The sequence below is a fragment of the Aythya fuligula genome, chromosome Z (assembly GCF_009819795.1).
Source record: "Aythya fuligula isolate bAytFul2 chromosome Z, bAytFul2.pri, whole genome shotgun sequence".
Taxonomy (NCBI): domain Eukaryota; kingdom Metazoa; phylum Chordata; class Aves; order Anseriformes; family Anatidae; genus Aythya; species Aythya fuligula.
This window is the reverse complement of record NC_045593.1, coordinates 14,795,751-14,811,627: the sequence shown is the minus strand read 5'-3', so window position 1 is coordinate 14,811,627 and position 15,877 is coordinate 14,795,751. Positions and strand designations below refer to the sequence as shown.

General features: G+C 38.1%; 1 protein-coding gene across 1 annotated transcript in view; it reads left to right on the top strand.

Annotated features, from left to right (window-relative positions):
• The window catches only part of TTC33 (tetratricopeptide repeat domain 33), a 51,260-nt gene that overhangs the window by 19,897 nt on the left and 15,486 nt on the right, over positions 1-15,877 (top strand). Inside the window, exon 2 of the mRNA XM_032206194.1 lies at positions 5,514-5,595. Coding sequence (XP_032062085.1) covers positions 5,514-5,595 — 82 coding nt within the window. The remainder of the gene's footprint in view (positions 1-5,513; positions 5,596-15,877) is intronic.

Genomic DNA, 15,877 nt, shown 5'->3' with positions numbered 1-15,877 from the left:
CTGTTTAAAAAAAAATAATAAAATGTTTCCTTGGAAACTGTAGCAGGTAGCAAAACAGACAGTTTTAACTTTATCCCTTTAAAATCACAGGTAATGTAGATTACATTATTTACCATAAAATAACTATACTGTTGAGCTGCAGCCTGTTGGTGATTCATCAATAGCATCAGAATTATCTGCAATTAAAAAAAAAAAAAAAAAGTTTGAAGACATAATAATCTTGGGAAGTCTGCCTGTGAGCTTAAATGTGCTGTAGGTCACTAACAATGGATTAACAAAATTAGATTAACAAAAAAAAAATGTTTTAACCTGCTATTGCATGTTGTTCTTGCTAGATGCTTATATAAAGTACCAGTTCCCTCCCCACACCCAGCAGAGGAAGCATTTTACTATAAAAAGATGTGTCTGTCATAGAGGACTTTGAGGTTGTTTAACCCAAGAAAGCTGTGCTACTATTCTCCTTTATTGCTTTTAGTTTTCTCCTTCACCTGTTCATGAATCCTCTCCCACAGTGCAACCCTGCATCATCACCCAGCTTGTGAAAAAGAAGTTGGTTCTTATAATCAGATTCTCATTGGCTTTTCATTTCTCTCTGCTTTCCATTTTATGTACCCTGTATAGTTACTGGCTGGTGTTCTTTTCCTCTACCTTCCACCAAAGTTTGCTGAATTTGCCCCAACACTCTATTAAGATTGCTCTTGCTGGTGTTTCTGGTGGCCACAGACCTTTCACCTTCATCCTCTATGATATGGTTCAAGTATTCAACATGCTCTTTTTGAAATCTTGTTTTCCTCTGGCCTCTGTCTAACTGTGTTGTTCATCGTCCTCCTGAGACATCTGATCCTCTCCAAGTCCCTGACAATTTTGGGGGGGTTATATCCTCTTTTCTGCTGACATGGCACTTCTGTGATTTGCCTCTCTCCTGCAGGCTTGTCTTCTGAATTTACTACCATCTCATTTCTTCAGTATATCTTAAGATGTTTTCAATGTCATTCTGTATGTGCCCTGTTTCAGTCTCTGCCTGAAGCATCAACTGAGGCAAGCCTGTCAGAGTAAAACTACAGGACTCTCGTGTATTATATGTTTTTTTTTTTTTTTTTTTTTTTTTTTAAACCCAGAAGCATCTAATTAAATACAATTAATGAATGTACAAATTTGGCATAACAGTTTTGTTTAAGAGCACAAGAGATCCCGTTTTCCCAGAAGTGTTATTGAAAAAATGAAGTGTAAGCATAAGATGTTTGTTTCATAAGTTCACAAAGCTGTACGAAAATCTGCCAAGTCTCTATAGCTCCCAGATGGTCAGTAGCATGTCTTAAGAGAGCAATTTTAGTATTTCAGGGGAGCCATGGGATTTCATGTCATTAAATAAGAATTGGCAAGATCCATCACATCTTGTACTCTGAAACCATCCCAGATGTGTCCAGTTTTCAGTAATTTCTTCTTTTTTTTGGCATTTCAGTGAAGAAAATAATAACTATGTTCTGGTTATAATTGCATAATCTTTTGCTTTGTAGTAAGGTGTAGTATTTCATTAAAATCACTGGGTAGATAAAAGTCAGTATACTGTATCTTTGTACTTGCATAAATAGCAACTCAATACTTCAAAATAAGACAATCTTTTCTTAAAAATGTTTTGTATTACTGAAGTTTAGAGGCTTAGTTACAATGCATATTAGGGTTTTACTTTTGCAGCAATATTAATTTGATTTTATATAAAATGAATATATGGCCATTATTAATGTTCTGTGATTTCTTTATGGTTACATTAGATAAGCCTTATAGTAATCCCGGCTGTGTGAAAATTAATGACTTTGTAAGATTCTGTTTTGTTTTCATTTTGTCGGAAGATGATCAGATGTCCTTTTAAACTAGATGCCACTGAGGTTGCTGATGTCATACAATCATACATAATCCTAATAAACCCCTGGACATTTTTCTACTCCATTTTCTACCTCAAAGCAGGATCAACTAGAGCAGCTTGCTCAATTGGGGTTTGGATATCTTAAATGATGGACACTCTACCACCTCTGTGGGCAACCTGTTCCAATATTCAGTCACCCTTTACAGTATTTATTTAAATTTATTTCTTACATCTAAACAGAATTTCCTCTGTGTCACTTTATGCCCATTGCCTCTTTTTTCTGTTGCTGGGCACCAATGAGAAGAGTTTGGCTCTCTTTATTCCTGCACCCACTTCTGAATCAGATATCTCTACGCTTTGATAAGATCTCCCGAGAGCCTTTTCTTCTCCAGGCTGCACAGTTCATATCTCTTAGCCTCTCCTTACATGATAGGGCCCTCCATGCCTTCAATCATCTTTGTGGCCCCTGGTTCATGTCTCTCTTGTGCTGGGCAGCCTGAACCTGGACGCTGCGCTCCAGATACCATCTCACCAGAGCTGAGAAAGATCCCCTCCCTCAACCTGCTGGTGATGCTTAAAGCCCTCCATGATGCTGTTGGGCTTCCTTTCTATGGGGGCATATTGCTGGCTTATCCTCAGTTTGCTGGCCACCAGGACTCGTTTTTTTTTTTTTTTTTTTTTTTTTTCTGCAAAGCTGCTTTCCAGCCAGTAGGCCCCCAGCCTGCTGATGCTGGAACTATTTCCCACTGTGATAAATATCAGAGTTTTCTGAGGAATGTTTGTAATATCACCAGTGGATGGATCTGGGGTTTTTGAGCCTCATTCTTGTTTGTGTTGCAAGTTATTTTATTTTTTTTAAGTACTAGGTTTCATATCCTTTTTTTCTGAAGGCACATAGGATTCAATTGCACGTTGCTGTACATCATCTGTGCTATATATAGCATGTGTTCTGGATATATGTGCTCTCATTCTCTGTCAGGCGCATTGGAAGGAGTTAAGTTAGGCATGTGATCTGCATTAAGATAAATGGAACAGCATTAAGCAACAATTCTTTACCAGACATGACACGGTAGTTTTTGCAGCTTGGCTGATGGATACTGCCTTGTTACATGCTAGTAACTCAATTGTATGAGTTTATTTGCTTTCTAAGAAAAGAAATGGGAATAGCAAGTGGAATATTCATTAAATTTGTTTCAATTAAACCCAGAGCATGAATATTTATATTGAAGCTCTCTTTTTCAAAATTATTTCTTCTTCCTTACAGTAATAAAGGTCCTGTACAATTCAGTTCAACAGGACCCTGAGGGACAGTAAAATGATCAGGTTTTTAATTTTTTTATTTTAGCAACTCTACCTATGTGTTAGCTCATTTCTTTTGTCAGCCAAGGCGTATGGTTTTACTGGAACACTGTTTTTACAACTGTATCTCTACAACTATATTCCCAGGTGACTTTTTCTGCAAGGCTTCTGATATTTAATACAGTTTGTAATCTTCTTTTTTAGAAGAATGAGGAAGACAATCCTTTTACAAAGACCTATCTTTATAGAAAATATTTTTTTCCAAAGTTTGACTCACTAGAGCAAGCAGCATGGTTCACTTTCTCTAATTCAGGACAGGATCAGTAGTTTTTCCCTTTTGTCAAAGATTGATTTTTTTTTTTTTTCCTGACAAATGAATGTTTACTCTTCTGCACCTTTTGTATCACTGAACTGCTCTGTTCAAACATATATCATACACAGGGTACAATGTTTTTGTGAATGAATGGCCTACTTTCCCTAGACTATCTTTATTCTGTTGACAGACTGTTGACAAATTGGCAGCAAAACTCAACAGAATTTTGGGCTATATTTGCCTATATTTGGCACTACCTTCAGAGGTAGTGTGCTCTTGCTGTGAGTTTTTTCTCATTAGACTGATATTTTGATGAACCATGATGTCCTCTTCATAGAAGTAAAATGCTTGTTCTTGAAAAGAAGCTTTGATCTTATGCCTTTCTACTTCCAGAATGCCGGTGTTATACCTTCTTTTCTATCTATTAAATAATGTCACTGTGTTTGCTCAGGTTTCTAAAGTCTTCTGTTTCTAACCTGTTTTTTTTTTTTTTTCCCCTACACTCACTGTCTTGTGGCTTCCTGAATGGCCAGGACATTGCCTAATTGAGCTCAAAACCCCTTTACTGGTGTATATACATATACATAGCTAATGAAGGTTTTGTTGTGCTGTGTCTATGCTGTGTTTAGACAAAGCTATAGTTTTCTACTGAAAAAGTGTTTTTCTTGCTAACTAAATGATGGCTTATGTTTCTACTAACACGTAAAAAAATTGGTTATGCTTCCTGTAGTTTGAACACCTGCCCATGGAGAATGAACTGAGATTGCAAATGCACAGCTGGAAGCTAAACTTTGAGGAAATGGGAAAATGTATTGAAACATCTTTTTACTTGTGTTTTATTTGAGTACTAAGCATACTTAGCAGTGTCACCTACAAACATTTACAAATAATACCTGAATCATTACTGAGTGCTCAACTTCAGTTGTGTTGCTTTTCCCATCTATTATTTACTTCTGATCAGTTCAGAAATTTATGGTCTTTATGTGACTGATTTGGTGTGATGCAAGCCAGAGGACTGAAAAATGGGGAAAGGGAAAGAGAAGAGAGAATGGGAGTGGGTGAAGGTAACTATTATAACTATCACGTGTGTATGAAAACTAGTTTTACCTGCGTTATATTAAAAGTGCAGTGCGTATTTCAAAAGTAACTGATTTCGTACCTTCACAGTGAAGTTAGTGAAGTTAATAGAAATGTAATGGTTCCTACACAGTTCTGTGTCAAAGGTGAATTTTGAAATGGAGGATTCAGAGAAGTTGCTGCATTCGGCAGACTCGTTGATGCTAATATGTGGCTTTCTTTTAGTCTGGAAGATTGCACCCCTCAAACTGTTTATTATGCTGTCACAGTTTTTTGGTGTACTTCAAAACCCTAGTATAGGTTTGTCAAAGTTCCATCTCTTTGTTTAGTCAAAGACCTACTTTTTTTTTGGTTTGGTGAACTCATTTTTTCTGTTTTCTAGGGGAGGGCAACATATTACAAAGCTACTGTGTATCTTCCCAAAGTTGAATGATTTTAGTATACCTGTTTACTTTCTGTTTCCTTTTTTTCCTTATATACTAAAGTTACTTGAACTTAGGTATTTTAGTCTACGTAACAATACAGAAATGCTGGTGTGTAACTCCAACAAGCTTTTGAGGTTGAAAACAAATTTGAAATGATAATTGTAGTAAGGCATGTTGCATTCAGATTATGTTTTATAATAAGTGACTGAACATGATTTTTGACAACGAGGGGAACTGGATTAAGTTCAAGAATTCTAACTTTTGTTCATTGGTTTGACATAGGTTTCCTATGTTAACTTGTAAATTCAGTTGAGGCAAGTTGTACAGTAGTACTTAGCACTCAGTGGTCACAAAAAGAAATACCCAGTTCCTCAATGCAATTCAGCATGTTTTATGAGGAAGTGATTAGAAAAATCATTAATATTAATGAGATGCTTTGGCATTTTAATTAGGAAAATGTCGGTTTTTAAAATAGAAATTCTTAATATAAGTTTCATTTAAATATAGTGAGAGTGTAATGTTGTTTTAACTGCAGGTACCGGGAGGCTATTCAGAAGTGGGATGAAGCACTTCAGTTAACTCCAGATGATGCTACGCTTTATGAGATGAAATCACAGGTAAATCATGACAATTCTTTGGGAATGTAGAAATTTAAACTCTGTGGTCATTGACCAGATACTGGCTGATGTTGCTGTATGCATAAACTACATCAAAATTAATTTAGGATTTCCATTTATTCTTAACACAAAGGAGTATCTTGTAGCAGGAGTTAAAAATATGCTGTATTCCAGTCAATCATAATAAATAACATCTTTGCTAGGAACTGAATTAGGATGTTACAATGTAGAAGAAGCAACCGAAATACCTGAAAAATATATTTTTGAAGGAGCAGAGAGAGCCTTACTCTTGACAGATGAACAAGATTAACAGTGTGCCCTGGCGGCCAGGAGGGCCAACCGCACCCTGGGGTGCATCAGGTACGGCACTGCTAGCTGGTGGAGGGAAGGGATTGTCCTGCTCTGCTCTGCGCTGGTGGGGCCTCACCTCCCGTGCTGTGTGAAGATTTTATCCTCATTATAAAAAGGACATAAAACTATCAAAGAGCATCCAAGGGAGGACTACAAAGCTGGTGAAGGGTGTAAAGGGCAAGACATATGAAGAGCAGCTGAGGTCCTTTGCCAGGGGGCCCAAAAAGACCCTTGGTTTGCTCAGTCCAGAGCAGAGCAGGCTGAGGGGAGGCCTCATGGCGGCCTGCAGCTCCCTCACGAGGGGAGCGGAGGGGCAGGCGCTGAGCTCTGCTCTCTGGGGACAGCGACAGGACCCGAGGGAACGGCATGGAGCTGGGACAGGGGAGGGTCAGGCTGGGGCTTAGGGAAAGGCTCTGCACCCAGAGGGTGGTTGGGCTCTGGGACAGGCTCCCCAGGGCAGTGGGCACAGCACCGAGCTGCTGGAGTTCAGGAAGCATTTGGACAACGCTCTCAGACATATGGTTTGGTTTTTCGGATGGTCCTTAGGGGACCCAGGAGTTGGACTCAATGATCTTTGTGGGTCCCTTCCAACTCTGATATTCTGTCATTCTACAAAGTTTGACTCTGCCATTAGAAATCTGCCTACTCTTTTTAGTTGAAAGAGTTGGCTTAATATTCTCAACATTAAACACGGTTACTGTACACAAGACATGCTACACTCCGTTTTCACATTAAGTATTTCAAAGATAAATTAGTCTTGGAAAACAGCATTAGATGGAATATATTTATGACATTAACTCATCAAAGCCTTTATTTTACAAATGTTTTGATGAAAAAGGCTTGCAGCCATCAACACTTCTTGTCAAAGTTATGACATCAGCTTGTAATTTAAGTGTGTCTCCTTGTGTAGTTTAGATGGCAAAAGTGCCAAGATTTGTTGTTTTGTTTGGATCAGGAAGCTTTTGTCTCCATCTTTTTGCCAAGGTACAAAAGTACTTTTTTCCCCCAAATTAAATAAAGATGCTGTTCTAAAAACATGTTTTTAATTTGAATTGAGAATGAGAACAAGAAAATGTATGGCTTCTGCTTTTTTATCACGTTATTTTTTGGTGTTTAATACCTGTTTAAGCTGCTTGATTCAGTTGCTAAAAGCTTTTGTCCATCTTCATCACATTTTTTCTACTTTTTAATTATTATTATTATTTTTAAGAATATAATGGTTATGCTATGTCAGAGTTGAGATGAATGGAAACAGAAAACACTTGCCAAGCTGCTGAACATGCTACCTGTGTTTTGATGTTTTTGTTTGTAGGGCGTCGTAGCTTAGCAGGCTAGAGGGAAGATGAAAAGCAGCGATGTTGTATTTTTGCACTTTTACAGGGACTGCTTCAACAGGAATGGACAGGAACCATCTCCTCACATCAACGATTTAGGTTTCTTTTTTTGAAACATAAGAAACTTCTCTTCTTACTAATGTGCCACAATATAAACACATTTGTATCCTCTGTGAGAGAGCCTTTTGTTGCTTCAGAAGAAACAGTGGGAGTTATTTCTTCTTCATTCATGTTTTCTGAAATGCTTAACTAATAGTTTAAACCATAAATTAATTGCGTATGATGTTGTCACTTCATGTATGTAACTACAAAAGTCAGAGGACAGGTAAATAAATTGAGATGAAGGGAAAAGACTGAAACTTACATGTGGAAGAAAGGCTCTTTAAAAAAACAATCTTCCATCTGTTTTACAGATTAGAAAGGGAAAAAAAAAAAGTACTCCTAGGGAAATAGCTACCCAAAATATGGGGGAGAAAGACTTTGTCTATAGCTGGGAGAAGAAAAAGAGAAAGGAAAAATACCACATCAATGAATGTACTATACCAGTGTTGGAAAGCATGGTATATTTTTTAGTTTTAAAATTGTTACTGCTGCTGCAATTTGATTCTGGTATAGAGATAACAAAACCGAAAACACAAGATGTGGTAACTGCTACTTTTTTTTTTCTGGATGTTATCACAACTTCTCTCATGTTGTCAGTGAACTGAAAAAAGTTAGATTCTCTAAAATAATAAATTGAGTATTGTTGGATTACTTTATCAGCATATATGTATATACGGGGTGAAAATCTTGGGTGGTGTGGGTGGGAAGATTCGAAAATTTTATCAGTCCTACAGATTTTTTGGCTATAAATAAAAACTTAACTCTTGTTTGAGTAAAACAGACCACATAGTAGGATATCTTGATATCGCTGATATCTTGCTAAGATACCTTAAGAAGAGATGATTCGAGTGCTTTATTGCTGGCTCCTTTATGCAGAATGTTTTTGCTGTAACATTTATTTTGCAATTTGTTTCTTCTGTGTCTTACTCAAGAGTATTCTGTTGAAAAAAGCAGTGGAAATAACGGGAGTACAGGGAATTGTTAGCTTACCAAGGTCTGAACTAGGGTGTGGAGTGACCTGTGCAAACAGGTGCTTACTACATCATCATTCAATTGGTACTCCAGATGCAATACCTAATACTGACGTGTGGTTGCATGCTTGGCACTCCCAATCCTTCTATATTTCATCTAAATGACCAAGGTATATAGAACCATAGAGAATCGTACAATATCCCAAGTTGGAAGGGATCCACAGCGATCATGGAGTCCAACTCCTGGCTTCACACAGGTCTACCCAAAAATTCAGACCACGTGTCTGAGAGCATAGTCCAAGCTCTTCTTAAACTCCAATGGGCTTGGTGCCGTGACCATGTCCCTCGTGAGCCTGTTCCAGTGTGCGACCACCCTCTGGGTGCAGAACCTCTTACTGATATCCAGCCTGAACCTCGCCTGTTGCAGCTTCACTCCATTCCCTTGGGTCCTATCACTGGTGACTAAAGAGAATAGATTGGCGCCAGCCTCTCCGCTCCCCTTCATGAGGAAGCTGTGGGCCATGATGAGGTCTCCCCTCAGCCTTCTCTTTTCTAGACTGAGGAATATGTAAGTGACTTGGAGGAAGAGGATACTTTGCTTTCCTGCTTACCAGGAAGGGCTCAGAAACCAGCTGTGTGACTGTAATTTGGCTTGTAAAACTTTTTTGCCTGTCATAATACTGTTGGAGAGGAAAAAACCTGAAAGAATGAGGGAATTCAGGCTTTCACTTCCAGCTCATCTTCGTGTAGAAGGGAGCACAGCTGGACAGTTGCACTGTTTCCCTTTGGTTTCACTTTTTGTTATTACATAATATATTCTCATTCATGGTCTAACAGAAGATAAATTTATGTGCAAAATAGTGTACATTTATAAAATTATTTCTTAAATCTTTTTAACAAAACCTCTTTTTTAATCTTGTAAATTGGCAGTAGTTCTTTAGTACATGCAAATAACTATTACAGATGTTGTTTGCGGTATGACTTACGCTTACTGGAAGCTGATTAGTATAATGTGTAATCTGATACCTTTCTACTTTTGAAGGCACTAATATGAGCTGTAAAAGTCCACTTTTTGCCAAAATAGGAATATGTTAAGTCATTCCAAAAATGCTGTGGTTCATATTTAAATGATACCGTCTTATGGCTGAGTATGTAACTCCAATCCATCACACCAGCACAAATACTGAAGCTATTACTGTGTAGCTAAATGAGAAAGTTTAGGTAGCTCCAGATTTGGAAGAAAGCTGTACACCAATTTCAGCAAGGGCTTGACCAGTATTGGGACCATGAAAACCCGGCTGTCTTGATGCAAGTCATGTACTAGAGGTAGTGATTCATGCTAAGAATGACTTTGCACTATATGCAAAGATTCTTTATGGTCTATACTGATTCTCTGTCCGTGAAGAAAAGTCTCCCTGTGAGTCATGCTTTTTGAGAATTAACATAGGATGGGACGTTTTTAATGGGTCTGAATATCTGTGTATCCTGTTAGGTTTATGAAGATTATCTTGAGTTGGGTTATATAGCAGCTCCCCAGTTCATCAGCATTTGCTTTCTCGGCAGCAAAACAACATCTTAAATAACCTGTTTAATATGCAGCTCAGAAAAATACACTAATGACACAATAGGAATCTGTAAATATTTATGGAAAGACTTAAAGATCCCTATTTTAACTGATGTGGGACAAATGTCTTTCCTAATTTCTGAAGAACGGAAATAGCATTTAAAGTTTTCAATTGTCAATGACAGTTCCATTAAGAGTGTTTCCAGAAAATCATATGGGAGCTGTGGAATTGCTCAACTGTATTTTGGTTCAAAACCCATAAAAGTAGATGAGTTTGTTTCCATCGCTCTCAGCTACCCTTTGATCCCTTTAAAAACAGATGATTATGGTGTGTTGAGAGGTTAGGGGTGCACATATTGTTCTCCTTTTCATGCAAGATGTTTCAATTTATATAGCTTATATTCCCTTACCAGCTTAAATTGTTTCCCTGTTGCAAGAACACTGAGTATCCAGTAAATGTTTATGCAAGCAGTTCAGTTCTGTATTATTACAATTACTTATTGTTTTGGCAAAACTAACACCCATTGTATTAATTCTGGTATTAGATACTTGGTATCATACTCAAAGGAGTGCATAAAGCCCACCTACATTAATGTAGTCTCTTAGACTGCTTGAAATTCATTGAGGCCTAAGCTTTTAAACATTCATTGCATTATTTCACTGCTGCTTTGAATTACAAAGATGGAGGAGCATGCATGAAGGAGATGTGTCAATTAGGGTCTGAACTTTTGTACAGCAGACTAGCCAGGACTCTCTTCTTGGGGCAAGAGAGGTGTCAAAGAGCAATGGTACATATAATGAATTTACTTGGGATTCAGGCACGATTCCTGAGAATTCACCTGGCTAGTGTTACTCATGCAGTGATATTTGTACCACAGAGATCTCAGATAACAAATTCTGGAACGCCCTGTGCAACTATGACAGCATTCCTGCAGTTCTTCTGGGATCTGCATAATAGTTTAACGTTGATGGACTTCACATGAATTCCTCTATATTTGGGGGACAGGATCAATCTATTTGTTTTGCCATGCCTTAACATATTCTTAGCATGTCAGGTTTAAAGTAACGTATTTCAAAGTAAATGTAAAATAGCTTATTTAAAGGAATCCTAAAGTGCACATGCAATAGGATATAGATATGTATTGAAATGTGTGAATACAAATGCAAACATACAAAAACGGTTATCATAGAATCATGGAATGGGTTGGTTTGGAAGGGACCTCTAATATCAGATAATTCCCACTCTCTGCCATGGACAGGGAAACCTCTCACTAGATCAGGTTGCTCAAAGCCCCCATCCTGGCCTTGAACACTTGGGATGGGGCATACACAGCTCTTCTGGACAACCTGTTCCAGTTCCTCACCATCCTTTTTTTTTACCAAAGAACTTTTTTACTAATGTCTAATTTAAATCTCCCCTCTGTTAGTTTAAAGCCATTCCCCCTTGTCCTGTCACTGTACCCCGTGACAAAGAGTCCCTCCTCAGCTTTCTTGTAGGCCTCCTTTAGGTACTGGAAGGCTGTGATGAGGTCTCCCTGGAGCCTTCTCTTCTCCAGACTGAACAACCCCAACTCCCTCAGCCTGTCTTTGTAGGAGAGGTGCCTTCAGCCTTCTGATCATCTGGACTCTGGATTCACTCCAACAACCCCACGTCCTTCTTGTGCTGGGGGGGGCTCATGAGCTGGGTGCAGGACTCCAGGTAGGGTCTAACGAGTGCAGAGTGGAGGTGGAAAATCACCTCCCTTGCCCTGCTGGCCACGTTGCTTTTCATGCAGCCCAGGTTACATTTGGCTTTCCGGGCTGCAAGCATGCATTACCAGCTCAAGTTATGTAAATTTAATAAGCTTTTTGGCTGTTTATCAGCTGTCTGAGGATCTAGTTTCTGTACAGCCCTGCATCCTCAATTTGCATTCATTGAACAGGATCAGGATTTCAACTGCGTATCTCTCTTTGTATGCCAAACCCATATTGATATTTAAATTGTTCCACCCTTGTTCTTAAGGATTAAGAAATTCAGAGCTCAGTGAAGAAATAATTTCAACTTCCCTCTTTCCCTCTTTGTGCTTAAGAAATTATAAAGTTTCTAAGAAATGGCTAGATTTCATAATCAGTAGCTTAAGTTAACAAATCAGCTAATAAGTGCTGATTTATATATAGTTGGTCACATATATGGTCATTAGCAATGATATGTTTGTTACGGAATTATAAATTTAGCTTAATACAAGCTCTGCATTACCGACAATCAGTTGGAACCAGACACGGTGGTAAAAGATCAATTTATGGTGATGACTGCTGCCAACCTGTTCATGAGGGATACCATGGCAAAATAAATAAAGAATATAAGAGAGGAATGTGGTTATTATGATTTTTTTTCCCCAGGCCCACTAGAATCCCTCTGCTGGAACAGGCCTTTGGCTAATTTGGCTATTATAGTCACTAAACTGTGTAGGTACGAACCAGTCTGAACTGAATTTAATGTACTCTTCCAAAAGGCAGTCTTATACTCCTATTTTCTCATGACAGATAGAAACTTTGCTACTAACTGCTGAGATAAATCGATTTAAAAATAGCATTGTACATTTCTGTGAATAGAAAAAAAAGTCTAGAAATTTACTAATTAAAACAAATATTACTTCTAAGCAAAATAGCATGTCATGCTTACAGTGCAAAATGCTGTACCTGTGTAAGTTGAAGAGGAGATTCACTGTGAGGGTTGGGGCAGAGCATCTGCCGACTCTGAAGTTCTTGTGCTGTCCTTGAACTGTATTTGGCCTCTGTGGAACTGGATGAACTTCAGAATATGAACTGCTGAATTCTTCATGTATTCTTTGTCAATATTACAGATGTATGCATTATATTGACTATATAGTTGTGTTCAAAATATTTTTAGTTGTTCTTGATTTGTGTTGATTGAGATTAACCAGTTTGGGATGTACTGTAATTATATAATGTACTGGTGTTACTTCCACAGTGCAAGCTACTAAGCAAATAAATATTTTAGTGTTCTAGATAGGTTGATTTATTTAATCTGCAAAGATATGAACTTCAGAGATACCTATCAATGAAGGATATGAAACCGTCAGTGTCCAAAGGAGGTCTATGAAGATGGCGAAGGGTCTAGAGGGGAAGACATATGAGGAGCCCCTGAGGTCCCTTGGTTTGCTCAGCCCCGAGCAGAGCAGGCTGAGGGGAGGCCTCATGGTGGCCTGCAGCTCCCTCACGAGGGGAGCGGAGGGGCAGGCGCTGAGCTCTGCTCTCTGGGGACAGCGACAGGACCTGAGGGAACGGCATGGAGCTGGGACAGGGGAGGGTCAGGCTGGGGCTTAGGGAAAGGCTCTGCACCCAGAGGGTGGTTGGGCACTGGGACAGGCTCCCCAGGGCAGTCAGTGGTCATGGCACTGAGACTGCTGGAGTTCAAGAAGCCTTTGGACAATGCTCTCAGACATAGGGTCTGGTTTCTGGTTTGTGCTGTGTGGATCTAGGAGTAGGACTCAATGATCCTTGTGGGTCCCTTCCAACTCAGGATATTCTGTGGTTCTATGATTCCTAAGATCTCTGTTACCTAGTGGGAGGGTGGAGGTGCTGTGTGTAGCAGAGGAGAGAGATTCTTTGCAGAAGTGTCCACCAAAATAGTAAAAGGCAATGCTTACCAATGACAGCAACATAAATTCCAATTTTACGTGAGGAAGAAAAAAAACCACTTTTCAGTGAAAATGATTATTCTTTCTGAAGATTTCGGAAGAAACTGGAATTATTTAGTTTATTTGATGTTGAACAACCAGATTGAAGTTAACAGTCTTTGTTTGAGGAGGTTGGACTATATGACCTCCAGAGGTTCCTACTAACCTAACTGAGTTTGTAATTCTCTTCTTTGATCACAATGTAAGCAAGTATAAATGGTAGGGAGTTTCATTTTATTTTTTTAAACTGGGATGTAGTAAAAAGAGTTTACCAAGAAAACTTTGAAAATTACAGAAAGGCCCATAACAAAAGGTTTTGTTGTATGGTACAACAGATGTTGCTTCGTAGCATGGGTAAATGTGAACTGGTTACAGGTAGGAAGAATTTTATTCATGACTAGTTCAAAATTGGTTTCTGGGTGGAAGAAGGAATTGGGTCATTTTCACTGGACTTGGAATGTGTCTATATATAGTGATTCAGCTTCAAGCCATTGATCTCATCTAAAGTGAGGACTCATTCGGATTCATAACACTTCCAAAATATTGTGGGTAGCACAGGACAGGTCATGCTACTGCCTGGATTTTTTCACTTGGTCAGTCTCCTGATGACTGTTGCAATATTTGATTTTTTTTTTCCTTCACAAAGTTCTCCACTCTCACTTTTTATTTATTTATTTATTTATTTTTTAAGCTAGACCTATTAAACAAAGTCACCATAGTGACATAGATGTTCTTTGTTTCAATGCATGTGATAATTGTATGTCTGTGTTGGAATAAAATAACCTCAGAGAAGCCACCTACTGAACAGCTTTATAAGAAATATATTAAAAATGACTAGATGGAAGTATGTCCATAGGAAAGAGAGAGCTTTTTCTGTTTTGTAAGATTTTGTTTTCTTCTCTAATTGATTAGCTTTAACAATGTTTTCTAATGAATTGCATTCACTGTAACTGGAAAATAAAATTTGCAATGAGGTTACTTAACTGTGAGGCTTGAGTGCCATCTTGTTAATGAAATTTGCAAAAGAAGTTTCATGCAAGAAGTTAGTAACAGAAAAGGAACAGAATCTTAGTGTCAGCTCCTAAAAGGGACATTCATAAATAGGCACATATCTTGATCCTTACTTTACAGGGAGGTGATTCTGGCAAAACAGCCCTTTTCCCTCATAGCTTGCTTGAAAAAAAAGACCTGTTTTGCTGATAAGATTGTCTCTTTGTGGAGGTTTTTCCAAGAATAATTATGACAAGTAAAAGCTTGATATTTTTGTCCTTTCAAATTACAAGGTTATATCAGTGCATTTTTCTGAGAGATATGTAGTTTCTCTGAAGCATCATGCTATTTATCCGGTTATTGAAAAATACCCTAATGCAACTGAACTAGTGTTTTTTTTTTTGTTGTTTTGTTTTGTTTTTTTGAAGGTAAGTCCATTTTAAAGAAATGCTGGGTGACTAGTCTAATTATTTCTAGTAGTTTACGACCAATAAAATAATGCTTGCTTGTTACTGTTTAGACTCATAATCTGAGCATTTGCTAGAAGTGACTAGCAGAGAATAGCAGAGAGTGACAACTATTAATCTCTGTCCAAAAAAAAAAATTCTACCAAAAATACATGAACATAGTTGTCAATATAAATTGAACCAAAAGAGATCACACAAAGCAGCTGATGAAGTAATGTAATTGTATGTGTGTCTGGATTCATGCTGATTATAGCTTGTGGTTTAGAGTCAATTGTACTGTAGTCCGAAAAAGATTAAGAAAAGGTCAAGAGCTTTGTTGTACTAAGTACCATAGAGCTCCCGAAAAGATACGTTCTGCACATGGAGGAGTTCCTTCTGAAAGGAATTCAACCAAATCAAAGAGCATGGTTATTTCAGAGAGAGCATTTGGGGGTAGGTTACTTCACCCAGTTTTCTTCAGAATAATTCTGGCAATACAGTTAAATATCCAAGTCTAAACAAACGTACAATTACAACAAATGACTGTAACAATGAGAAGATACAATACAGCAAAGTGGCTGCAAGTATTCTAATAAATACAGGTGTAGGGACTGCTACTGGTTGACAGATTCCTGTTTTGGTCACATATCTGAAGGAAAAAGTAATAGATCAGCTCAAGTATTTCAAGCATCTGCGTTGAGATGAAAGAAGACCTGGAGACATCTTTCTGAGAAACAGAAAACTAGACCATTATGTTCATGCCATGTTTGATCAAGTAAAAATAACGTATTCAAAACCAGATAAATGAACCAAAAAACATAAATTCTTAAAATGAGGATAAAAT